The following is a 26,853-nucleotide window of genomic DNA, read 5'->3' as shown; positions in this document are numbered from 1 at the left end:
GCTAGACAACAGAGGTTGTCATAGCTGGTTTCTGCAGGGTACTGAGCAGGCAGGTCTCAACAAATTTCTTTTGTTTAACATTTTCAATTACAGTTTACCTTCAATATTATTGTGTATTATTTTCAGGTGTACAGCATAGTGGTTAGACAGTCATACTTTGTTTACAAAGTATTTCTCCCTGTTGTTTCAAGAACTTACCTGGCACCATACAGAGTTATTAAAATATTATTGACTGTATTTCCTATGCAATAATTTACATCGCAATGACTCTTTTGTAACTACCAATCTGTACTTCTTAATCCCTTCTTCTTTTTCACCCAGCCCCCCAACACCTCTCCCCTCTGGCAACCATCAGTCTATTCTCTGCAAATAGGAGTTTGTTTCTGTTTTATTTTGTTATTTAGATTCTACGTGTAAGTGAAATCATGTGGTATTTCTCTTTCTCTCTTTGAATTATTTCACTTAGCATAATACTCTCTGGGTCTATCCATGCTGTTGCAAATGGTAAGATTCCATTCTTTTTTTCTGGCTGAGGAATATTCCATTGTATATATGTATCACTACTTTTCTATCTGCTCATTTATTGGTGGGTACTTGAGTTGCTTCCATATCTTGGCTATTGTAAGTAATGCTTCAATGAACATAGGGGTGCATATATTCTTTCAAATTAGTGTTTTGGGTTTCCAGAAGTGGAATAGTTGGGTCAAACGGCAGTTACATTTTTAATTTTTTGAGGACCCTTCATACTGTTTTCCTTAGAGGCTGTACCAATAACCATGCACAAGAATTCCCTTTTCTCCACATCTTCACCAATACTTGTTGTTTCATTGATTTATTGATGATAGCCATTCTGACAGGTGCGAGGTGATATCTCATGGTGGGTTTAATTTACATTTCTTTGATAATTAGTGATGTTGAGCATCTTTTCATATGTCTGTTGGCCACCACCTGTGTGTCCTTTTGGAGAAGTGTCTGCTCAGGTCCTTTGACCATTTTAAAATTAAATTGTTTGCTTTTTTGAAATGTGGTTGTATCAGTTCTTTACACATTTTGGATATTAACCCTTAGTGGATGTATCATTGGTGAGTATCTACTTCCATTCAGTAGCTTGTATTCTTCATTTCTGACTAGTTCTTTTTATGGTTTCTATGTCCTTTTTAATGCTAACTATCTCTTTGTTAAAGTTCTCACTGAGTTCATCTATTCTTTCCCTAAGTTCCTTGAGCATCCTTATAACCATTGTTTTGAACTCTGTATCTGATAGATTGTTTGCCTCCATTTTATTTAGTTGTTTTTTTCTGGAGATTTCATCTGTTCTTTTATTTATTTATCTGCCTCTCTCTGTTTGTTTCTGTGTATTAGGTAGATCTTCTGTGTCTTCCATTATGGTAGGGTGGCCTTATGTAGTAGGTGTCCTGTGGGACCCAGTGTACACTCTTCCTGATCACCTGAGCTAGGTGCTCCTGCAATGTCCCTTGTGGGGGCTATGTGAGCCCTCCTGTTGTATTTGACTCTTGATTGCTGTCAGCATGTCTGTGGGTTGGATTGACCTTCAGGCTGGCTGGCTGTGAGGACTGGTCATGACTACAATGTATAAGCTGCTGTGTGTGGGCTGACCTCATGAAGCAGAACTTGCCTCAGCAGGATCTGGTGTCTGCCTAAATCTCAACAAATTTTAAAAGAACATAATTCAGATCACATTCTCTAAGCACAATGCAATAGAATTGCATCAAAATGAAAAGGTAGTATAAAAAACAGGCCATGTGTTTGAAAATTAAAATGTATAACCTTAAACAATTTTTGGGTTAAAAAGGAAATAACATGAAAATTATAAAGTACTTGGTAAATAATGGCAAGAAAACTATAAATATGTGGGATCTATCTTAAAGTCAACTTTAGAGGTAAATATGTAGTGAAATATACTCATCAGAAAACAAGAACACTTGAAAATAAGCCAGGTATTCATATTGAGAAGGTAGGAAAAGAACAGACCAAAAGTAAATTGCAAACCAGACAATAGCAAAGAAGGAGCAGAAACAGAAATGAGAAAAGAGGATCAATGAAAGCCAAGCTTTGTTCTGTGATGTAAACCTGTTAAATAGAAATAGAAATAGAAAAACTTGAATAAATAAAAAACAATGCAACATTTAAAGTCACCCCTAATCCCTCCCTTCTCCTCTCCAAAGATGCAAGGTGGTTCAGAAAGATTTGTTTTGGCAATATTGTTTTTTTTTAAGTATATTTTATTGATTATGCTATTACAGTTGTCCTAATTTTTACCCTTTGCTCCCTCCACCCAGTACCCTCCTTCCCTCCAGCAGTTCCACACCCCCCCCTTAGTTCGTGTCCATGTGTCATGCCTGTATGTTATTTGGGTTCTCCCTTTCCTATACTGTTCTTAACAACCCCCTGCTTATTTTGTACCTACCAATTATGCTTCTTAATTCCTGCACCATTTCTCTACCCCTCTCTTTCCCCTCCCAGCTGTTAACCCTCCAAATGATCCCCATACCTATGCTTCTGTTCCTCTTCTGGTTGCTTGCTTAGTTTGTTTTTGTTTTTATTTTTTAGGTTCTGTTGTTGATAATTCTGAATTTGTTGTCATTTTAATGTTCATAGTTTTGATCTTCTTTTTCTTAAATAAGTCCCTTTAACATTTCATATAATAATGGCTTGGTAATGATGAACTTCTTTAGCTTTACCTGTTATAACTTCAAGGAACAAATAATCCTTTTCTAACGCCATGTTACATAGGAGGGGGGAAATGTTAGCCAATTTATTTTATGAGGCCAATATAACCTTGCTACTAATTCTGGACAGGATTGTTGAAGGAAATACAATTATGACACATTTTCCTTATGAAAGTAAGTGAAAGTTTTTGAAATGAAATGTTAGCAAATGTAATTCTTCAATATTAAAATGCACTGTGAGTGGGTAAGGTTTACTGTAGGGTGGTTCAGAAAAATTATAAATGTAATGTACTACTTTAAGAGATTATACAAGGGAAACCATATGATCATCTCAAATGAATGCATCCTTTATTAAAACTCAAAACTCATGCATGGTAAAAAATTCTTTACGAACTCAAAATGGAAGGGAACTTTCCTAGTCTGAAAAAGGGTATCTGTCAAAACATGATGGAAACCTCATCCTGATTGGAGCATTCTCACTAATGTTAGGATGAGACAAGGATTCCCATCACCCTTATTATTCTGCATTATCTAGGAGGCCCTAGCCAATGCAATAAAATGAGATAAAGAAAGGAGAAGAATAATTGGACAGAGAGCTATAAAACTGTCATTTGTACAAAATACGATTCTCTGTATAAGAAATCAAAGAGAAGATGGAGACAAATCATTAAAATGAAAAACAGAATTCTCTAAGTTTTCTGACTACATGAAAAACATACTAAAATCAAAGGTGTTTTATATCACAGCTATAAGCAATAAAAAAGTGTAATAGAAAAAAATAGTGTTTAGAGCAGCAACACAAATCATAGGATACACAGAACTATATGTAATAAAAATGTACAAGTCTTTTATAGAGAAAACGATAACATGTATTGAAGGATGTCCAAGAAGAGCTGAATAAATGGACAGCTATATATGTTCATTGATGGAAAGACTATATTATTAATGACAAAATATTTTCAAATTAATCTATAAGTTCAATGTAATTATAATAAAAATCTTAACAGGGTATTTTATGGAACTTGACAAGTTAACACTAAACTAAGTTTGAAAGTAATGGGCCAAGAATAGCAAAGAAAACTTTGAGGAAGTATAAGAAGACTTGCTCTACTAGATGCTATGATTCATTAAAACTTGGAGGGATTACAGTCACTGATCTTTCCCTGCAAACGTGTTCCACCCACTCTATTCTCCACTCAAGGCAATAATATTAAGAATCATCTATGACTCTCTTTCTCTCAAACCCTGCTCCAATCTGCCAGGATATCCTTTTGGCTCTACCTTCAAAATATATCCAAAATCTGATTGTGAGTCCTGACTTCCTCTCTGCTCCCACCTGGTCTAACCATTCCTCCCTTCTGTGCTTGGTCCATTTCAGTCTATCTCAGCAGAAGAAAGCCAGAGTGATACTTGTAAAACATAAGTTATATCGTCTCCTCTCCTGCTCAAAATGCAACAATGGCCATCCGTTTCACTCAGAGTAAAATCCAAAGTCCTTGTAAAAGCAAAGAGGCCCTACGTGATCTGGCTTACTGATTATGACTCACTACTTTCTCACGGTCACTCCACTCAAACTACACTGGCTTCTTTCCTACCTCTTAAAGATAGCAGGTGCCTTTGAAATGACTGTTTCCTTTGCCTGGAACACCCTGTCCCTCTGATTTCTGAATGGGTGACCACCTCACTGCATTCAAGTCTTTGTTTGGAGTCACCATCTCTTTGAAGCCCATCTCAAACACATTATTTAATATTGCACCCTCTTCTAGCTCTCCTGACCCCTTTGACCTTGCCCTACGTAAAAAAAATAGCTCTTTATATTTTTTAATGTGTTACATCAGGTACTTCTTTATTGTTTTTGATTCTTATTATTTGTCTTTTACCAGTAGAGTATAAGCACTCTAAGAGGGTAGGATCTTTGTTTTGTTCACTCACGTATTTCAAGTGCCTGGAGCACGTCTGGGCATGTAGCAGGCAATGAATAAGTATTTCTTAAGTAAACTATTAAAGAACAGTGTGTTACTGGTGCAGAACTTGACAGATGAGTGGAGCATAACAGGTAGTCCAGAAATAGGACCACTCATGATAAACAATAGAGGTTACATTAGAAATAAGTGTGGAAATAATTAATTATTTAATAACTAATAATTTACTTTGATACTTGGATATTTATATAGAAAATTAAATTGAATCCCTAACTCATACCCCACATAAAAAATATATCCAGGTGAAATAGCAACCTAAAATGAAGATCAAAAGTTTAAAACTTATGAAAATGTAGGATATTATCTTTATAATTTTAATGTATGGCAAAAAGTCTTATGTATGATATGCAAAAGGCACGAATTATAAAGAAAAATGTAGAGAAATTTAACCACAATTAAAATTATGACAGTAGGCATAAAAATGAAGGTAAAAGACAAATCCCAAACAAGATATCTGAATACATAAAGATGAAAAAAATTAGTATTCAGAATATATAAAAACAACAAATCAACAAGAAAATATAATAACCTAATAGAAAAGTGGACAAAGGCAATTTACAAAAGAGCAAAAATGAAAACACAAATGCCAAAATTTACAGGATGCAGGAAAAATACTTGTAAGAGGGATGTCTATTTTGGTAAATGTCTATATTAAAGAAAAAGAGAATTCCTGCCTAGATGGAGGCCTAGACTGACACATTCTGTCTCCCTCCACAACTAAGAAGGACTACAACTACCACAAAACCAGAAATAACCAGAAGTTCCAGAAAATAAAGCAACATGGAAGTCCAACACATGAAGTTATAAAGAAGTGGTGCTCGTCCGGACAGGTAGGAGGGGCGAAGCCAGGATAAAGAGGTCAAGCTGTGCTGGTGACGGCAGCAGCGGCGATGGTGGCGGGACGGCAGTAAGCACAGACACCCATATTTAAGGGGAAGCAAGAAGCTCCCGGGGACCACCTGTGGCTGAAGACTAAACCTGTCAGCTTGCGATTCCAGTGCCGGGGAAGACAGACTCCCATTGCCTCGGACTGTGAGACCCAGAGGGCGTGGGTTATAGGAGGAGGCTTCCGGTCTCTCAGCAGAGAGTAAATGGCAGGAATCCATCTTGGACCCCCGCGCCCACACAAAGCACCACAGCGTGGTGAAAAGCATTACCCGGTAGTGACGAGTGCACTAGGCTCTGCCCCCGATAGCGTAGGAGGTGTGACAGCCCCGCCCAAGAAGGAAAGATAAACGAAAACGTTCAGGATGGCAAGAATCATGATTGAGATCCCAGTGACACAACTGACCAGAAAGCAAATACGTGAATTAACCGACGAACAAATAGATAATCTTTCTGAGGCTCAGTTCAGAACTATAATCATAAGGCAGCTTACAGAATTAACAAAAGATCTTGAACAAGACGGGGAAGGAATGAAGGCTAGCCCTGCTGAAATGAATGAAAACGCATATGAGACAAGTGGTGAGAAAAGGAAAATCAGGGATCAAATCAACAAATCAGAACACAGGGAAGGAACAAACAGTCAACCAGTGCAGGAAGAGGAAATGAAAAGTGAGGAATATGAGGAGAGACTCAGAAACCTCTGGGACAGCTATAAGCGAACGAACATATGAATTATAGGGTTGCCAGAAGGTGAAGAAGTACTAGAAATTGAAAAATTATGTGAAAAAATAATGAAGCAGAACTTCCCTAACTTGGGGAAGGAAATAGACTTACAGGTCCAGGAAGCACAGAGAGTTCCAGATAAACTGGACCCAGAGAGAACCACTCCAAGACACATTATAATCAAAATGTCAAAAATTAAGCATAAAGAGAGAATCTTAAAAGCAGCAAGAGAGAAGAAGAGAATTACATACAAAGGGGTCCCAATAAGACTATCAGCTGATTTCTCAAAAGACACTCCGCAGGCAAGAAGGGACTGGCAAGAAATATTCAAAGTAATGAAAACCAAAAACCTACAACCACAATTACTCTATCCAGCGAAGCTGTCATTCAGAATAGACGGGCAGAGAAAGTGCTTCCAGGAAAAAGTAAAACTGAAAGAGTTCATTAGATTCAAATCACTGTTATATGAAATGTTAAAGGGACTTGTTTAGAAGAAGGAGGATCAAAACTATGAACATTAAAATGAAAACTGTATCACAACAACCAACAACAGAGACTAGGGAATCAAAACAAAGGCAAACCAAGTAGGCAACAAGAGTGGAAAAAGAATTATAGGTATGGGGAACATTATTGAGGGAGGTCAGCAGTGAGGGGGAAGGGGGAAAGGGAGGGAGATGATACAGGAATTAAGAAGCATAGTAGGAGGGAGTGGAGTACACAGGAAGATATTGAGAAGAACTATATGCACAACCAATGGGCATGGACTAAGAGTGGAGGACAACTGGAGGAAAGGGGTGTCACTGGGTGGAGGGGAACAAAAGGGAAAAGAAATTGGGACAATTGTAACAGCATAATCAATAAAACATATTTAAAAAAGAAAAGAAAAGAAAGAGTTCAAATAAAAACCTAACTTTACACCTGAAAGATTTAGAAAAAGAAAAATAAACTAAACCCCAAGTTTGCAGAAGGAAGGAAATAATAAAGATCAGAGCAGAAATAAATTAAGGGAATACCAGATAGACAATAGGAAGAAAAATTAATGAATCTAAGAGTTGTTTTTTTGAAAAGATAAGCAAAATCGGTAAACCTTTAGCTACACTAACCAAGGAAAAAGTGAGAGTAAAATAAGTGTAAATGAAATAGGAGAAATTGCAACTGATATCACAGAAATACCAGGGCTCATAAGAGACTGCTATGAAAAATTATGTGCTAACAAATTGGATAACCAAGAAGAAATAGATAAATTTTGAGAAACATAAAACTCACCAAGATGAAATAATGAAGAAATAGAAAATCTGACCAAACTGCTAATGACTAAGGAGATTGAGGCAATGATTAAAAACCTCCCAGCAAAGAAAAGTCTGGGACCAGATGGCCGCACTAGTGAATTCTATCAAATATTTAATGAAGAATTAACACCAGTCCTCAAACTCTTCCAAAATAATTGAAGAGGAGGGAACACTCTCATACTCATTTTATGAGACCAACATTACCCTGAAATCAAAGCCAGATAAGGATGCTACAAGAAAACTACAGGCCAGTATCCCTGAAAAATACTGATGCAAAATTCTTAACAAAATATTAACAAACCAGATTTCCCACCAAGATGGAGGCTCAGACTGACACACTCTGTCTCCTTCCATAGCTAAGAAGGAGTACAACTACCACAAAACCAGAAATAACCAGAAGTTCCAGAAAATAAATGCCAGTCCAACACATGAAGTTATAAACAAGTGGAGCTTGTCTGGACAAGTAGGAGGGGCGAAGCCAGGGCAGAGACGTCAAGCTGCACTGGCGGCAGCAGCAGCGGCAACGGTGGCAGAATGGTGGTAAGCACAGACATCCATATTTAAGGGGAGGTGAGAAGCGCCTGGGGAGCACCCCTGGCTGCAGACCAGACCCATCAGCTTGCAATTCCAAGGCCGGGGAAGGCAGACCCCTGTGAGGCCCGGAGGGGGTGGGGATGGAGGAGGAGGCTCCTAGTCTCTCAGCAGAGAGTGAATGGCAGGAATCCATCTTGGACCCCAAACCCCACAGAAAAATGCCACAGGGTGGTGAGAAGGGTCACCTGGTTGTGACGAGTGCATGGGGCTCCACCTCCTATAGCGTAGGAGGTGTGACAGCCCCATCCAGGAAGCAAAGGTAAACACAAAACTGTCAGGATGGCACAGATCATGATAGAGATCCCAGTGACGCAGCTGACCAGACAGCAAATATCTAATCTAATGGCTAAACAGATAGAAAATCTTTCTGAGGCTCAGTTCAGAGCTTTGATTATAAAAATACTTATAGACCTAACAGCAGATCTTAAACAAGATGGGAAGGACTGAAGGCTAGTCCTGCTGAAATGAACAAAAACACATACAAAACTAGTGGTGAGGGAAAGAAAACCAGGGATCAAATCAACAAATCAGAACATAGGGAAGGAACGAACAGTCAACCAGTGCAGAAAGAGGAAACAAAAAGTGAGGAAAATGAGGAGAGATTCAGAAACCTATGGGACAACTATAAGTGGGCCAACATCTGAATCATAGGGCTGCCAGAAGGTAAAGAAGAAGAACTAGAAATTGAAAAATTATGTGCAAAAATAATGAAGCAGAACTTCCCTAACTTGGGGAAGGAAATAGACTTACAGGTCCAGGAAGCACAGAGAGTTCCAGATAAACTGGACCCAGGGAGAACCACACCAAGACACATTATAATCAAAATGTCAAAAATTAAGCATAAAGAGAGAATTTTAAAAGCAGCAAGAGAGAAGAAGAGAACTATGTACAAAGGGGTCCTAATAAGACTATCAGCTGATTTCTCAAAAGAAATTCTGCAGGCAAGAAGGAACTGGCAAGAAATATTCAAAGTAATGAAAACCAAAAACCTACAACCACAATTACTCTGTCCAGTGAAGCTGTCATTCAAATAGAAGGGCAGAGAAAGTGCTTCCAGGAAAAAGTAAAACTGAAGGAGTTCATTAGATCCAAACCGCTGTTATATGAAATGTTAAAGGGACTTGTTTAGAAGAAGGAGGATCAAAACTATGAACATTAAAATGAAAACTGTATCACAACAACCAACAACAGAGACTAGGGAATCAAAACAAAGGCAAACTAAGTAGGCAACAAGAGTGGAAAAAGAATTATAGGTATGGGGAACATTATTGAGGGAGGTCAGCAGTGAGGGGGAAGGGGGAAAGGGAGGGAGATGATACAGGAATTAAGAAGCATAGTAGGAGGGAGTGGAGTAGACAGGAAGATGTTGAGAAGAACTATATGCACAACCAATGGGCATGGACTAAGAGTGGGGGACATCTGAAGGGAGGGATGTCACTGGGTGGAGGGGAACAAAGGGAAAAGAAATTGGGACAACTGTAACAGCATAATCAATAAAGCATATTAAAAAATATTAACAAACCAAATTTAATAGCATATTAAAAGGATCATATACCATGATCAAGTGGGATGCAAGGATGGGTTAACATATGCATGTCAATGAATATGATGCACCACATTAATATAATAAAGGATAAAAATCATATGACTCCTAATAGATGCAGTAAAAGCATTTGCCAAAATTCAATATCCTCTCATGGTAAAAGCTCTCAATGAATTTGAGACGGCATAGAAGGAATACACCTTAACATAGTAATGGTCATATATGACAGACCCACAGCTAACATCATACTCAATGGTCAAAATCTAAAAGCTTTACTGTTCAGATCGGAAACAAGACAAGAGTGTATTCCTATTTAACTTTGTTCTAGAAGTCCTAGCCAGAATAATTAGGCAAGAAAAAGAAATAAAAAGGCATAATATCAGAGAGGAAGAAGTAAAATTGTCTCTGTTTGCATATAACGTGATCTAATATAGAGAAAATCCTAAAGACTTTGTAAAAGAAAACTGTAGAATTGACCAATGAATCCAACTGTAGGATGTAAAATCAACACAGGAAAATCAGTTGCATTTCTATACATTAACAATGTAATATCTGAAAGAAAAATAAAGAAACATTCCTACTTATAATAGTATCAAAAAAATATAATACTTAGGAATAAATTTACCCAGGGAAGTGAAAAATCTGTACACTGACAATGATAAGATATTGATGAAAAAAATTGAAGAAGATGAAAAGAAGTGGAATAATATCCCATGTTCATGGGTTGGAAGAATTAATATTATTAAAATGTTTATATTACCCAGAGTGTTCTATAGATTTAATGCAATCCCACATCAAGCCCAATATCAATATTCCAATGGCATTTTTCACAGCAATCAAAAAGAAAAATTCTAAAATTTGTATAGAATCAAAGAAGACCCCAAATAGCCAAAGTAATTTTGAGAAAGAAGAACAAAACTGGAGATATCACACTTCCTGATTTCGAATTATACTACGAAGCTCTAGTAATCAAAACAGAATGGTAGTTCCATAAAAAAAGTCCAATAGGGTAGAATAGAGAGGCCAGAAATAAACTCACAAATATATGATCAAATAATAATTGACAATGGAGTCAAAAATCTAAATGATGTTGAAAAATGGATATTCATAAAAATTAACTTGAAATGGATTGAAGACTTGAACATAAGATCTGAAACAATGAAACTCCTAAAAGAAAACATAGAGAAAACTCCTTGACATTGACCTTGGCAATAATATTTTGGTTATGGTACCTAAAGCACACGCAACAAAAGCAAAAATAAACAAGTGGGATTATATTAAACCAAAAAGCTTCTGCACAGCAACAGAAACTGGCCACAGAATGAAGAGGCAATGGTATAGAGAAAATATTTGAAAATAACTAAAACTCCAAAATAATTTGATTTAAAAAGGTCAGAGAATCTGAACAGACATTTTCTAAAGAAGACATATAAATAGCCAAGAGGTACATGAAAAGATGCTCAACATCACTAATGATCAGAGAAATACAAAATAAAACCACAGTCACATATCACCTCACACCTACCTTTTTTGTCAAAAAGACAAAAGAGAAGAGTTGGTAGGGATTTGAAGAAAAGGGGACCATAGTTGGTGGGAATGTAAATTGGTATAGACATTATAGAAAACAGTATGGAGGTTCTTAAAAAATTAAAAATAGAACTACCATATGATCAAGCAATTCCACTTCTGGGTATTTATCCAAAGGAAATGAAATCACTGTCTTGAAGAGATATGAATCCCATGTTCATTGTAGCACTTTTCACAATAATTAAGACATGGAAACAACCTAAGTGTCCATCAACAGATTAGTGGATAAAGAATATGTGGGGGAGTCTCTCTCTCTCTCTCTCTCTCTCTCACAACCACACGCACGCTAGAATATTATTCAACCATGAAAAAGAAGGAAATCCTTCCATTTGTAACAAGATGTATGGACTTTGAGGGCATTATGCAAAGTAAAATAAGTCAGAGAAAGACAAATACTGTATGATCTCACTTATATTGATATCTAAAAAATGTCAAATTCATAGAAACAGAGTAGAATGGTGATTGCCATAGGCTTGGAAATGGGGGAAGTGGGGAGATACTAGTCAAAGGGTACAAACTTCTAGTTATAAGATGAATAAGTTCTGAGGGGTCTAATATTCACCATGGTGACTATACTTAATAATGGTGTACCTTATACTTGAAAGTTGCTAAGAGTAGATCTTAAATGTTCTCACTATAAAAAGTGTAATTATATGAAGTGATGGATGTATTAACTATCTTCATTGTAATAACTTCACAATATATATCTGTGTCAAATTGTCACATTGCATACCTTAAACTTACACAATGCCATTTGTCAGTTTAATCTCATTAAAGCTGGAAAAAATTTTTAAAGTTAAAAAAAAAGAACATAGTACCGCCTATAGTTTTTCCGAAGGATGAAATTTGAGTCTAATCAAGTCTCTGGCTTTAGCAGCAAATTTACAGGAAATACCAAGAATAGAGGAACAGGTTGAATTGCACCATGAGAATGTAGATGACCAAATCCACACTGTGGGAATCTCTGCAGGTCAAGTGGCCCATGTTTTCTTCAGTGGATAAATTAAAAGGAAAGGAATGGAGAAGAAACTTGTCAATTAAAAGAACTTAAAGACATCAAACTTTTAAAACTGAGAACGACCGAGCAATAGTGTTAGGATGGGTGCTCTGAGTGATAAAAATACAAAGACAAATAAGGAAGTGATTACAATAAAAGTCAGATAAGTGGTTACTTTGGTGGGTAGGAAAGCATTGCGATTGGGGTGTGATACAAAGAGGGAATTCTTGGGTGGACAGAAAAGCTCTATATCTTGACCTGAGTGGTGGTTGCAAGGATGTTCACCTAATAATAAAGCATTGACACATGCATTTGTTTTGTGTGGTTTTTCTGAATCTATGTTTTGCTTTATAATAAAAGGTTAAAATATTTTAAAGAAAATAGTGCATATTATATTTTATTTGATGATATTCATATTGTTGACTAGATAATTGTAAATTCTGAGAACTTTGCCATAAATAAACAGCCCCCCATTCACACCCTCAAAAACAAATAATAGAATGCTTAGGTTATACTGGAAGACCCTAGATAAAACTTCTTATTGCTTCAAGGAGGAGTTTTATTCTTAAAACAACCCCTAACCTAGTTAAGTACCTCTCCAGAAAATTTGACATTGATTATACACCAGGTCCCTGAGACATTATTTCAGCCATACATGGGCCCCCTGGAGACCTTTGCCCAGTTGAGCTGGGTCTTCCTTTCTTCCTCTAGCAGAGGTCTTGTCTTGATTCCTGTTAAACATCAAAAGGGGATGAAGTATCTCTCTTGCAGCAAATATTTTGTTTTGTTTGGTCAAGATCATTTAAGTTTTATGAATCTATACCATGAGGATATAGTGAAGGTATATACAGAGAATGTATCATCTGGGGCCATCTGTATGGGACCGTAGACAATGGTCAGAGTAGGCCGGCTGCTAAAATAGCCCAGAATGTACCTGTGTGTAGAATAGTTGCAGTACCATCACCGGTGGTCCTTGTGTGATTCAGAAATATTTTATTCAATGAATACTGTCGACTTATGAACTTCAGAGGCTAGAATGCCTTCAGCTTGGCACACTGTATAGCTCCTGGATGTGTTCATGGCCTTTTATGTGCAGTAATGCTACCCAGATCACTTTTTACCTAGCCTTCTCCAGAGAGTTCCTGTCATCATTCCTATGATGGTTAATTTTACCTGTCAACTTGAGCTGGCTAAGGGATGCTCAGATAGAACATCATTTTGGGGTGTGTCTGTGTGGGTGTTTCTAGAGAAGATTAACATTTGAATTGGTAAGCTGCATAAAGAAGACCTCCCTCACCAATATTGGTGGGCATCATTCAGGCCATTGAGGGCCAGAATTGAACAAAATGATAGAGGAGGAATGAATTCACTCTCTGTTTGAGTGGGACATCTATATTCTCCTGCCCTTAAATATTGGTGTTCTTGGTTCTTAGACCTTCAGATCTGGACTGGAATTATACTACCAGCTTCCTAGGTCTCCACCTTTCAGACTGTAGTTAATGAGACTTCTCAATCTCCAAAATTGTGGGAACCAAATTCTCATAATAAATCTCTCTATACATCTATATCTATTATATTGGTTCTGTTTCTCTGGAGATCCTGACTAACATCATTCCTGCATCCCAGAATGCAATGAAGTAAAATTAACTGTGAATTCTTGTCCCAGAGACTTGAGGATACTCAATTTTTATAAATACTCAGTAAATATTTAGTTATATTCATTAGCAGCAGACAGTTCCCTTGCAAACAGAAAAATAGTATCTAGCAGTGTGTTACTGAAATAATGCCTATGCTTATGGTTTTTTATGAATTTTTTGCTTTCCTTTTAAAAATGTACATTTTTAATTTTTAAAATGATGACTGTTATAAGAAAAGCTTGAAAAGTGAAAAAACATTTTCATATTTTTATCACTGTAATACAATTATGGTTATAACTTTGTATATTTTTTCTGGTCTACTTTGGTATGAATATTTTTTCATAATTATAATAAAAACATGCACATAATTGTTTTCATTTTAAATTTAGCTTCAAGCAATAATGACATAATCATATACATATTTCCATATTGTATTATCACAACAGTAATTTTTATTTTTTATTTAAAAATTTTTTAAAGTATATTTTATTGATTATGTTGTTACAGTAGTCCCATTTTTTTTTCCCCTTTGCTCCCCTGTGCCCAGTAGCACTCTTCCCTCCAGCAATCCCAGCCCTCTTAGTTCATGTCCATGGGTCATGTATATAAGTTCCTTGGCTTCACCCTTTCCTATATTATTCTTAACTTCCTCCTGTCTATTTTGTACCAACCAATTATGCTTCTTAGTTACTGCACTATTTCCCCACTTCTCCTCCTTCCCCCTCTCAGCTGATAACCCTCCAAATGATTCCCATACCTATGATTCTGTTCCTATTCTGCTTTGCTTAGTTGGATTTTTAGATTCAGTGTCGATAGTTGTGAGTTTGTTGTCATTTTAATGTTCATAGTTTTTATCTTCTTTCTCTTAAGTAAGTCCCTTTGACATTTCATATAATAATGGCTTGGTGATGATGGATTCCTTTAGCTTTACCTTGTCTGGGAAGCACTTCATCTACCCTTCCATTCTAAATGATAGCTTTTCTGGATAGAGTAATCTTGGTTGTAGGTCCTTGCTTTTCATCACCTTGAATACTTCTTGCCAGTCTCTTCTTGCCTGCAAAGTTTCTTTTGAGAAATCAGCTAATAGTCTTATAGGCACCCCTTTGTAGATAACTATTTGCTTTTCTCTTGCTTCTTTTAAGATGCTCTTTATCTTTAACGTTTGGCATTTTAATTATGATATGTCTTGGTGTGGTCCTCTTTGGGTCTAGCTTGTTTGGGACTCTCAGTGCTTCCTGGACTTGTATGTCTATTTTCTTTGCCAAATTTGGAAAGTTTTCCTTCATTATTTTTTCACATAAGCTCTCAACTTCTTGCTCTTACTCTTCTCCTTCTGGCAGCACTATGATTCAGACGTTGGCACGTTTGAAGTTGTACCAGAGGTTCCTAAGCCTCTCCTCATTTTTTTCAATTCTTGTTTCCTCATTCTGTACTGGTTGACTTTTTCTTCCTTATGTTCCAAATCATTGATTTGAACCTGGTGTTCTTTCCTTCACCATTGTTTTTGTGTGGGTTTCCTTCATTTCATTTAGCATAAGCCTTCACTTCTTCCCTTATGCGTTTGCCGTACTTAAGCATATCTGTCAAGCCTGTGAGCATCTTTATCACCAGTGTTTTGAACTCTAGGTCTATTAGGTTGGCTATTTCCTCATCACTTAGTTCTCCCATTGGAACCTTGATCCATTCACTCTTTTGGGCCCTGTTTCTCTGTCTCTTCATCTTGACAGGCTCTTGTGTTTGTTTGCCTCTGTGTCTTAGGTAGAGCTGTCACACCTGTGACGTTGTAAGGGGTAGACCCTTACGTATTCATCTCTATGGGGCGGCCGGTTTCACCACGTTGTAGCCCTGTATATGGGGAGGGGTCTGAGAGGGAACAGTGCCTCTTGTTCAGCACTCGCCCTCTTTCCAGGCACTTTTCCCACTCCTATATGGGACTGGCCCCTCTCTAGCTGTTGACCTGGCCATTGTTCCCAGAGTGGGTGGGTCTGTGGCTATTCTAGGACTGTGGGAGCCCTTTAAACAAATGAACTCTGCTGAGAGACAGGCAGTTTCTTCCTTCGCCCCAACCCCCACTGGTTTTCACAGTCAGAAGCAATGAGGCTTTATTTTCCCCGGCTCTGGAACCTTGAGCTGCGCGGTCTGGTCTGATCCCGGGAGCACTCCCCAGGTGTCCCTCCCTACTTTTTAAAAATGTGACTCTGCTTTCCGTTCGGCCTGCCACTGCCACCACCACACCATGTCCTCTCCACCTGGCTTCACCTCTCTTACCTGTCTGGATGAGTATTAATGCAAGGAAGTGATTTTATTTTTTTTTAAGTATATTTTATTGATTATATTGTTACAATAGTTCCAATTTTTTCCCCTTTGCTCCCCTCCGCCCAGCACCCCCCTTCCCTGACATTCCCCTCCCCAAGTCCTTGCCCATGGCTCACCCTTTCATATATTCTTCTTCTTTTTTAAAAAAAATAATTAATTAGTTAAATATTTTAACAATAAAAAATAACAATCCCTCCCTCTCAGACTTAAGACCCTTTACAATCTTATAAAGGACAATGGACGAAGGTCTCGAGCTCCTCTAGCTGCTTCAAGCTGGGCATGGTCGTCGTCCTACCTACCCTTGGGTCAAGAAATCCCTAATAAGAGTGGGGGTGTGGAGGGGAGGGTGGCCTTCCCACAAGGGGAAGGATCGTGCAGACTCCAGGTTGGTTGGCTGTCTCTGGACAACGGCATGCTTGGTTTAACAGGCTGGCATTCTTGTTGTATTCTGGGGGCAACAGGGTTAAAGGACATCATTCAATCCGTAACCACTAGATGACAAAAGACAGGTATTAATTTTTCAATGTCCCACATTAGGGAAAAGAAGGGCTTCTTTAGAGGAAGGTATTCCAGGTACATCTCACCTGTCCAAAACCCTTTTGCCCATTATACTTAGTTTGGACTGAGGGAAATATTTTAGGTTTCCCCCCTCTCAGGCCTCTGGGCTCTTTCTATCCAAGCCATTAGGATAGAAAAGAGAAACCAGTTTTAAAGTGAAGCCCACAGACCACCCCATTCTTCACCAACCCAGCCACTTAGTTCAGCCAAACCATTGAGTCTCCGGAGGCAGCAATGCAGACAGGATTAAGTGAGGCCTATACGTACAGACAATCACTCAGGTAATGAGATCGTAGGCTTATGCCCTTTGAAAACAGAAAACACATGTTAATTTATGTAACATAACCCACACACAAGTTTATAGATCTGTAGGACTGTCTTATCGGAAAGACATCCAGTTGCAAGGCATTTGACATTCTTCTTGCCTGTAAATTAAACATCTTTGATAATGCCACATAGTTTAACTTTCAAATGAAAACAAATTTTAAATGAAAAGAAACTTTAAAGACGGTTAGCTGCACTACTTTATAGTCTACCACTGGGCATTGTGATCTTCCTTGAATCTTGATTTTTCTCCCTAAGATTACCCTCCTTGTCATTAAAGGGACTGCATTAAGTCCATTTTTAATTTATCCTGTTCATTTGCATAAACACAACAAGAGCAGCAAATGATCACTTATGATCTTTAGTTCTGCTTTGCTGGAACTTACGCAAGGAACATTTAGGGTGACCTTCAGTCTGCCCTTCAGGGCACAGAAGCTGAGCCACATACCTGGCATTCAGCCTTGCCTGTAAACACCTGTCTTTTCCAGGTCCTCCTGGTTTTCCATTGTGCCTTAAGGTCCCTTCCAGCCATCTTTCAGGAAAACAACCTTCGTTCCTTCCCTGGAAAGATTGCTATGGACCGCTCATCCATCCAAGGTACCAGGCCTTTTATCTCGTGGACTTTTATTACCTTTGAAAGTCAGTCCCAGTTGCTCAGGGCTTTTTGGTAACAACCAAAGCCCAAGCATGTCTCCTTTAGGCATGACATTCCAGTCAAAGTCTTAGTCAAAAAATCGCTATTAACAACTGGTCTTATTAGTTTTATGCAAAGAAACCTAGGTCATTACTTACTTCTTTAGAATGCCAAATTCTGGAGGGATCAGATAGGGAGAAAGTATATACAGTGTGAAGGAAAATCCTTGTCCTTCTAATATTCACTGAACTTGCATTTCTATTCTTTATATTTTTATTTTTTCCCCCCACTAAAAATTTTTCTGTTTGTTTGTTTTTCCATTACAGTTGTCTCACTTTTTTCCCCCTCTTGCTTCTCTGCACCCTGTCCCTCCCTTCTCCCACATTCAGTCCCCACCCAGCTGTCCATGTCCATGGATCATTTATACATGTTCTTTGACTAGACCCTTCCCCTTCTTACCACTTCTCTCCCTCCCATCTCCCCCTTTGTTACTTTAGTTTATTCCTCGTTTACATACCTCTGGTTCAATTTTGCTCATTTGTTTGTGTTGTTCATTAGTTTCCTTTAACAGGTGATAGCATAAGGTAATTTTCTTTTGTTGCCTGGCTTATTTTGCTAAGCATAATTCTCTCTAGTTCCAATCATGTTGTTGCAAATGGTAGAAGTTCCTTCTTTCTTTCAGTATTTATTCATTGTCATTTTCCCCCTTTGTACTCGTGTTCCTCTCTGTCTCTCTCTGTTTCTTCATCTTCTTAAAGCAGACCCTTTAGCATCTCTTGCAGTGCTGGTTTGGTGGAGATGTATTCTTTTAGCCTTCTTTTGTCTTGGAAACTTTTTATTTCACCTTCCATTTTGAATGAGAGCCTTGCTGGGTAGAGTATTCTTGGTTGTAGGCCTTTGTTTTTCATTACTTGGAATATATTTTGCCATTTCCTTCTGGCTTGTAGTGTTTCTGCTGAGAAATCTGATGATAGCCTTATTGGAGCTCCCTTGTATGTTATTAGTTGTTTCTCTCTTGCTGCTTTTAGGATTCTCTCTTTGTCTTTGAATGTTGGCATTTTAATTATGATGTGTCTTGAAGTGGGCCTGTTGGGGTTCATCTTCATTGGGACCCTCTGTGCTTCCTGGACTTGCATGATTCTTTCTCTCTTCATGTTAGGGAAGTTTTCTGTCATTAGTTTTTCAAAGAGGTTTTCTATCCCTTGCTCTTCTTCTTCTCCTTCTGGAATTCCTATGATACGGATATTATTACGTTTCATGTTGTCCTGCAGCTGTCTTAGAGCCTCTTCAGTCTTGTTCAGCCTTTTTTCATTTTGTTGCACTGTCTGGGAGTTTTTGTCTACATTGTCCTCCAGATCACTGATCCGATTTTATGCTTCCTCTAGCCTGTTTTTAATTCCTTCTACTGTGTTCTTCAATTCAGGGATCATATTCTTCATTTCCTCCTGGCTCTTATTGATAGCTTCCATGTCCTTTTTGATGCTGGTATAGTTCTCAGTAAGTTCCTTATAGTTCTTCTGGAGTTCACTGTAGTTTTTCTGGAGTTCTTTGTAGTTTCCGCTGAGCTCATTGAGCTTCTCCATAATCCATGCTTTCAATTCCATATCTGATAGTTGGCTCCCCTCTCTTTCATTTAGCACTCTTTCTGGGGACTCTGCCTTTCCTTTCGATGGGGGGTTGTTTCTCTGTCTCCCCATTTTTGTGACTCCTATTGTTTGTTAGTGCTTCTTAGAATGATCTGCACTTCCTGGATCTGCCCCTGGTGGCGTCAGATCCTGTACCAGTCTGGGCCTAGGCAGCCTGTTGGAGACTTCCAGGGATCTACTGCCTTTGTCTGTCTCCTTTAGTTGATAATCTATTCAATCTGTGATTAGCCATCAGGCTTAAGGACCGTGGGTGTGGCAGCTTAATTCCTGTAGGCAGGGCCTTTGCTTCCCCTCAGGCTGATGCCACTTGGCCGGGAATGGTCTGCCTGCAGTGTGGGGATGAGTCAGCACTGGGACCCGGCCGGCTGCTTCCCCAGTTCTCCCCTCCAAGCCACCACACGAAACTCTCCCCAAGCGTCTCCAGTCCTCTCTGCCTTTCCTCCGCTTGAGCCCAGGGTAAGTGGGGGCCAAAATATTTTTGTATGTGATCCGCTTAAGAGCTCTTTTTCTCCAGCTGTTTCTCTCCGGCTAGCAAGAAACCCTGTGGCTTTTCGCTTTTCTCAGCTGGATACTATTTTACTTTCCACTCTGTTGCTGTAGACTGGGAAGTTCAGCTGGGGATTTAGACCCTGCCCTCTCAGGGGGAACCCCCGGCTGCTGAGCTGTTTCTCAGTTCCTTCAACTGCCACCCGTGTGAGTCCAGCCAGCCCTTCCGCGTCTCCGCACTCCCTACCGGTCACGTTATGATGTAGCGGCCTTTTCTGTCTCTCCGTGGTTATAAGACTTCTCTCCAGCTGGTGTTCGGTTGGTTATTCCAGATGATTTCTCCAAAATTGCGTTGTAAATCCAGACTAGTTCTGGGAGGAAGTTAGTGTAGCTTCCACTTACTCTTCTGCCATCTTGTTTCTCCAAGGAAGTGATTTTAAATGCAATGGCCCTGGCTGGTTGGCTCAGTAGACTGACTGCGAACCAAAGGGTCGCTGGTTCGATTTCCACTCACAACAGTAATTTTTTTACAGTAATTTTTTTACTGCATTAAATTTCATCATTTGGCTCTATTATATTTTTTTAACCATTAACCTATTTTTAGTTGGTATATTTCCCCTCACACTTGAGAAAATATAGTTTTGTTTAATATGTAATATTATGCACATTCCTTTTTGGTTATTGTTGCTCTGAATATTTAAAGTAGAATATTAACAAGTGTCAAGAATTACAGTTAAAGTTCTGTCTAATTTTTCTTTCTGCTATGCTACTGAATCTAACAAATCTAGTGATTCCAGTAGGAAGCATATATTAATTTGCCAACTGTTGTTCCACGTGAGATCTTAATTATATGTGACTTACTAGTGCCATATAAAACTTGAGTGAGGCAGTCATCTTGTTTACATCTAGAAATTGGCCACAGAATAGCAGTTGTGCACAGTTAGAAACCCATGGTAGAAAATGAGGGTTCTTTGGAGTCCAGGGAAACGTAAGTCATCATTTTCTATGTAAATATGGGCATTCTTGGGAGATGGATCTTAGTTTTCATAAGTTCAAATAAATTCAGTAACTACTCGTATGAGCACCATGTTTGCTAGTTGAATGGAATGCTATTTTTGTGAGTTTGTTGTTGTTGCCCCCTTCCCTGCATTCTCTTCTCTCTCTCATCATTCATTATATTCAGTAACAGAACTCAGAAAAAATGTTCTTGTTGGGGGAGCAGTGATTCATCACATGAAAGTTTATAATGACTTTAAAAAAATTTTAAAAAGGAGCATATACATGAAATTGTTAATTGAATACTTTGTCAGTCTGTGTTGATTTGGGGGAGCATTTCCCATTTAAATTGGTATTTTAGGGTTACCTTTCCTGTTAGAATTTTTTTTTAATTGTGATATGGATGAGGATTGTTAAATAAATTTCTACTATTAATACAAGTTATTATTTTTTGACAAGTCCTTAATGAATCAAGTGTGGAAATAATTGATCAAATGTAGTTATCCTTTTACTATGTTATTTGGAAAAGTATAGCTTTACTAACATCATTAAAATGTAAGGCTTTTTATGTTTTTGCACAACTAAAGCAAAGAGACAGTCTATACAAATAATCTTAAATAAAATTATTTTTAAATGTTAGCAACTTTACTTCAAAAGATAAAATCCTAGTCATTTTTGGTTACCAAATGACAGGAGCAACTTTTCTTATGTAACAGAGCTTTAAAAATGCAGTGACTCTCTAATTTTTGATAAAGGACTAATCAGTATCTTATGTTTTTCTTAGGGATGGGCTGCTTCTGGGGAGCTGAGAAGAAATTCTGGACCCTGAAAGGAGTATATTCAACTCAAGTTGGTTACGCAGGAGGCTACACTTCCAATCCTACTTATGAAGAAGTCTGCTCAGGTAGGAAGAATTTGCTCCCTCATATAACTAGACGAACAAGGAAGGGCTTGTCCCTGCTGGCAGGTAATAGGATCTTTAAAATGGAAATATTTTGTTTCCTCAGTTTTCCCTTTCTCATTTCTTTAAATAGATTTGTTGGCCTCTCACTTTATATTTTTAGGAGATAATAAACTTCCTGTGGAATGTATAATTTAGCTTTTGCTGCAGAACAGTCACCCCAAAACTTAATCATTAAAACAATTATTGATTAGCTTATGATCATCAATTTAGACTGTGCTCAGCTTGACGATTCTTCTGTTGGTCTTATCTAGACTCACTCATGGGACTCCAGTCAACTAGGGGGTTTCCTGGAGGCCAGTTGGTTTAGGATGGCTTCAGTTATATGTCTGGTAACTGGTGCTGGCTGTTGGTTAATGCTTGCTGTTGGCCAGGAGAATAAGGATGATGGACCATGTGTTTTTGGCAGGCTGGCCTGAGTAATTTACATGGTGATGGATACAGAGATTCCAGGACCAGCAAGAGAGGACAAGTCCCATTCCACCAGCACTTTCAAGTCTCTTTTGGTGTCACATTTACTATTTGTCCTATTGGCCAAAGCAAATCATATTGTCTAGCCCAGAGTCAATGTGGACGGGCTTCCCCAGAGGCATGTGTACAGGGAGGTATGAAAAAACTGGGCCCATTATTGCAACAGTTTACCACATGGGACCAGACATGTTTTCTTGAGGGAAAAATATTAAAAGCCAAGCTATAAAGAAGGTATTTGCAAACTATGACTCAAAGGCTAAATCCTGCCTGCTGCCTTTTATATAAATAGTTTTATTGAAACATGGCCACACTCATTTATTTTTATATTATCTGTGAATGCTTTCATGCCACAATGGCACAGTTGAGTGGATGCAACAGAATCAGTATGCCCTGAAAAACCTAAAATATTTATGATCTGGCTCTTTATAGAAAAAAAATAGTCAACCAGGATAGACAGGTGCCCCATGGCAAATTCTAGCTGGAATAAAGGTACCTTGTATGGATTTGTTTTTTGTTTCTGGCTTTCAAGGATTTCCTTTACTTTTCTGCCAGCTCAGGGGCCATTTAAGACACATTTTTTTCTTTTAAATTGTCTTCATTTAAAAAATTAAAATTTATATATTTACAGTGATGTTTTATACAGTGAAGTGATTACTACAGTCAAGCTAATGAACACATCCATCTCCTCACATACTTTCTTTTGTGTGTGTGGTGAGAGCACCTGTGATCTACCCTCTTAGCAAATTTCAGACGTACAACCCAGTATTATTAACTAAAGTCTGCGTGCTGTGCATTAACTCTCTAGAACTAATTCATCCCATATAGCTGAAAGTTTGTATCCTTTGACCTACATTTCCCCTTTACCCCCTACTCCCAGCCCTGGGAATTACCATTCTACTCTGTGCTTCTATGAGTTGGACTTTTTTAGATTCCACATATGTGTGAGATCATGCAGTACATTTTTTTTTTTGCATGCCTACCTTATTTCACTTAGCATTAATGACCTCCAGGTTTATGCATATTGTTGCAAAGGCAGGATTTCCTTCATTTTAAAGGCTGAATAATATTCCATTATATATGTGTGTGTGTATCTCCCAATTTCTTTATCCATTTATCTGTTGGCAAACGCTTAGATTTTTTCCATATCTTGCCTAGAATAATTGCTGCAATGAATGTGGGAGTGCAGATAGGAGTTCAAGGTACTGATTTCATTTTATTTGGGTGTATACCCAGAAGAGGTATTGTTGGATTATATGATAATTTTAGTTTTAATTTTTTGAGGAATATTTATACTGTAAAACACATTTTTAAAGATCATTTTATTCACTATCTTAAGAGTTCTTAATAGGAAGGGTTTATCTAGCTATATAGTCCTCCATATTGACAGAAATGGGATTTTTAAAAGGCAAAAAGAATTTTGTCTTTTAAAAATAAAGGTTTGAATTGGTTTTATTTGGGAGGACCCTCTCAGCTCTTTTAGGACATCATGAATGAAGGTGAGAAGGAGTTGGAACATGGGAGTTTGTTCAATAATGGGCATATTGAATGTTTTCTACAACATGAATTCTGATTTTGAAATGAAATTTGAGCTGTGCAACAATGAAAATATTATAAAAGTACAGTTCTTGTTTTCTTGTCTCTAGAGAAAAACTGAAATATTTTTATTGTTGTTGAAAATGTGGAATTTCAAACAAATAATTTAATGGTTAATTCATTTTTCCTTGCTTCTGTTTCAAAATTAAACAAATGCTGATGCAGAGCTATAAATAGAGAGATTTAGATGAGCCTGGAGATTTCCCAGGTATATCCTCTTAAGTCTCAGGAATGGAAATGAATAGATTCCTTCCTGTAACTGCAGACATGACTTAAGAGCCTAATAGAAAAGGTTGCCAAGTAAATCTTCACATATTCTGCTTATACTATTATTCTCCACTAGCAAATGTTAATAACCAATTAGAATATTGTGATTGCTCAGACTCATTCCAGTTCAACTTCTCACCTTCACAATGATAACATGATCATTCCCCTTTGTTGAATTCCTACTATGTGCCAGACATGGCAATAAAGCACTTTTTGCATCTTTGCTTTTTTACAATCTAATCTTCCAAACAGTGCCACGAAGTGTCTCAGTCTCTGTCTTTTACAGAGGGAATGTTGGGGCTCAGAGAGGAAAAAGCCACTTATCCAAGATCATATAGCAGGAATTCCAGCCTCATTCACTCTTAACTCAACGTTCAGGCCATTGACCATAGTGTAAGTCACAGGCCATTGACCATAGTGTAAGACGCCCAACTTTCATTATATCCCAGCGATTCTCCATTCTCCTGTTCACACTTCCCTCTACCACATCCCACGCTCTTTTTCAAGTCTATGTCTCTATTATACTTTTTAGTATACTGGTGGGCTTTTTAATGATTACTGGGAGGAAAACCCTTTTAAGATACAGTTCATGCAAACAGCTGGTGTGTTAGAGTCCTGTAGCAATGGTGAAGTACAGACACCATGAAGCTTGATAAAGAACTGTCTGTTTGATGTGAACATTAAGTTAGCTGTGGCATCAGGAAGAGTGGTTGTCATGGAAACTTTTTTCTGATTGGGAAAAGGTAGTTATGGGGTCTTACCTAGACACAGAAGGAGAGATGATTTCTTTCCCCAGGCTTTTATTGTTCTGATCATGAAAGGGAAAAACAAAAAAGCAGAGAGAAGCTGTGATAGAAAAGTCCCTCTGGCACAGAAGTGGTAGAGCCTTTAGATCCCTGGGAATAGCAGGGAAGGAGAACAAACACGGTCCTCAGCTAGAGTGATTATGGTAACCAGCTAATTAAAGATTTTTGACCGGGATGAGGATGGGGAAGACAGAAAGCAAGTTGCACTGGTGGGGCTTCCCCACTGAAGCCTCAGGTGCTCAGCGCTGTGTTGACAAGTCAGCCCTCAAGGGGTCTGACTTGTAAGGGAGAAAATCCAAGTCCTCATGAAGATGCATAGTAATTGCTAAGGTTTCATGTGAGGGAAGTACTAGTCTGTGCACCAGTATATGAGTTAATTTCAGAATTGCTTAGTCTTAGTTTGCAGTTAAGTTTGTATATTTAAGCCTAAGGTACCATTCGGTTTCTAGGGGCAAGTATCAGAAATGGAGGTGTAGCACTCTGGAGTGGGTTCTCAAAGTCCATCAGGCAAGCTTTATCATTTCCCTCATCTCCACCACCAACCTATCACATGATGACAAATGTCAGCGCTTCCACAAGCATTGCCTGAGCACACGGATCAGTGGTCACAAGCATGAATCGGAACCATTGGCTGTAGTTGTCATGCCTGTTTGCTAGTGAGTGTGCATAGTCTCAGGGCATGAATGAGTGTACCAGTGTGTACAGGAGTGTAAGAAGTAGGTGTGTATTGAGATGGGATGCATATTAACATCTGAATGGTTTTTCTTTGCTGCTGTTGATGCACCTGATTCTGAAACCTGAGCTGCAGTTACAATCAGGCACATAGAAAAGATAGACACATGGGTAGGGTTGACTCTATCTGACATGTAAGCAGAACATTCATGAATCGTTTACCAGTGGGTCTGTTCCATGCTGGGTGATTTGGGTACGAGTTGAACCTGACCTACGTCGAAAATACTAGGGGACAACAGTTCCTCAAGGATTTGCAATCAAGTTGCCCTTCGGGAATGAAAGTATAAAGCAAGCCTATAGTGATTCAGAGCAGAGAAGGGAAGTCACTTGGAAGACAGCTTGGCTTCAAGGTCTGTAAGACCTCAGAGTAAACTGATGGAGGGTCCTGAAAGGGAAAAGGAAAAACATAGGACCTCAGTAGGGGGCCAGACCAGCCTGGGAAAGGCGGGTCCTGCTCACACCTTGTGGGTTGCTCTGTAAGGTTTGGCTTCTGGACAGACTCCCAGAGCCTGTCACCATGACACTTCTATGTTCTATCACTAAGTCCTCTTGTTCTGATCCACACTCTAGAAGCTTCTCATCTTTTTTCTCCCATGGAAGAAAAGAAAATAAAGAGACCAGGTTAGTCATTCTTGTTTCAAATTCACTTAAGTGCCATGCTGAGATGTATATTTCAGTCTATTGTGAGATTAGTCTACAACAGTCATTCTCTCCATATTGATTAACCTTGGGTTGAATTAAATGATAAAACTGGAATTTTGGCCTTCGAAGCTGAGTGTCAGAAGCCAGGGTGACCATGGTTTTCTAAAGGCTATGACTGCCTCCTTGCATTTGCAGGAGACTTCTTGTCCCTCACATGTGTTCGTTGTTTTGTTAAGCCTGGTTTAAAAGTGATCATCCTCCTATAACAGGCATTTAAACTTCCCTTCCTTGGATTTATCAATTAGCACTGAACCCAAAGCTCATAGGCTGGGAAACTTGCATCTCCTAGGTGTTTCGGGCCTGAATCTTGAGGTCTCTGAGAGCTGCCAGCTTCAGCACAAGGAACTAATGTCAGCTTGGATGCATAGTTCCATGGCTCACAGCCACTGTTCGGCTATTCATTCTTGTTGTGTTTCAGACTTGTCTCTAAGAGA

The 26,853-nt window shown here is 38.5% G+C and overlaps 1 protein-coding gene across 6 annotated transcripts in view; it reads left to right on the top strand.

The window, feature by feature from the left end:
* MSRA (methionine sulfoxide reductase A) overlaps positions 1-26,853 on the top strand; it is a 384,072-nt gene that overhangs the window by 176,391 nt on the left and 180,828 nt on the right. For all 6 annotated transcript variants that reach the window (XM_090289002.1, XM_090288997.1, XM_090289000.1 and 3 more), the window contains exon 3: positions 21,672-21,791. In XM_090289002.1, coding sequence (XP_090145128.1) covers positions 21,672-21,791 — 120 coding nt within the window. The remainder of the gene's footprint in view (positions 1-21,671; positions 21,792-26,853) is intronic.

This window comes from Furipterus horrens, unplaced genomic scaffold (genome assembly GCF_987537825.1).
Source record: "Furipterus horrens unplaced genomic scaffold, mFurHor1.1.pri manual_scaffold_10, whole genome shotgun sequence".
NCBI lineage: Eukaryota > Metazoa > Chordata > Mammalia > Chiroptera > Furipteridae > Furipterus > Furipterus horrens.
Note: the sequence above shows the minus strand (reverse complement) of the source record. Positions and strands in the feature narration are given on the sequence as shown.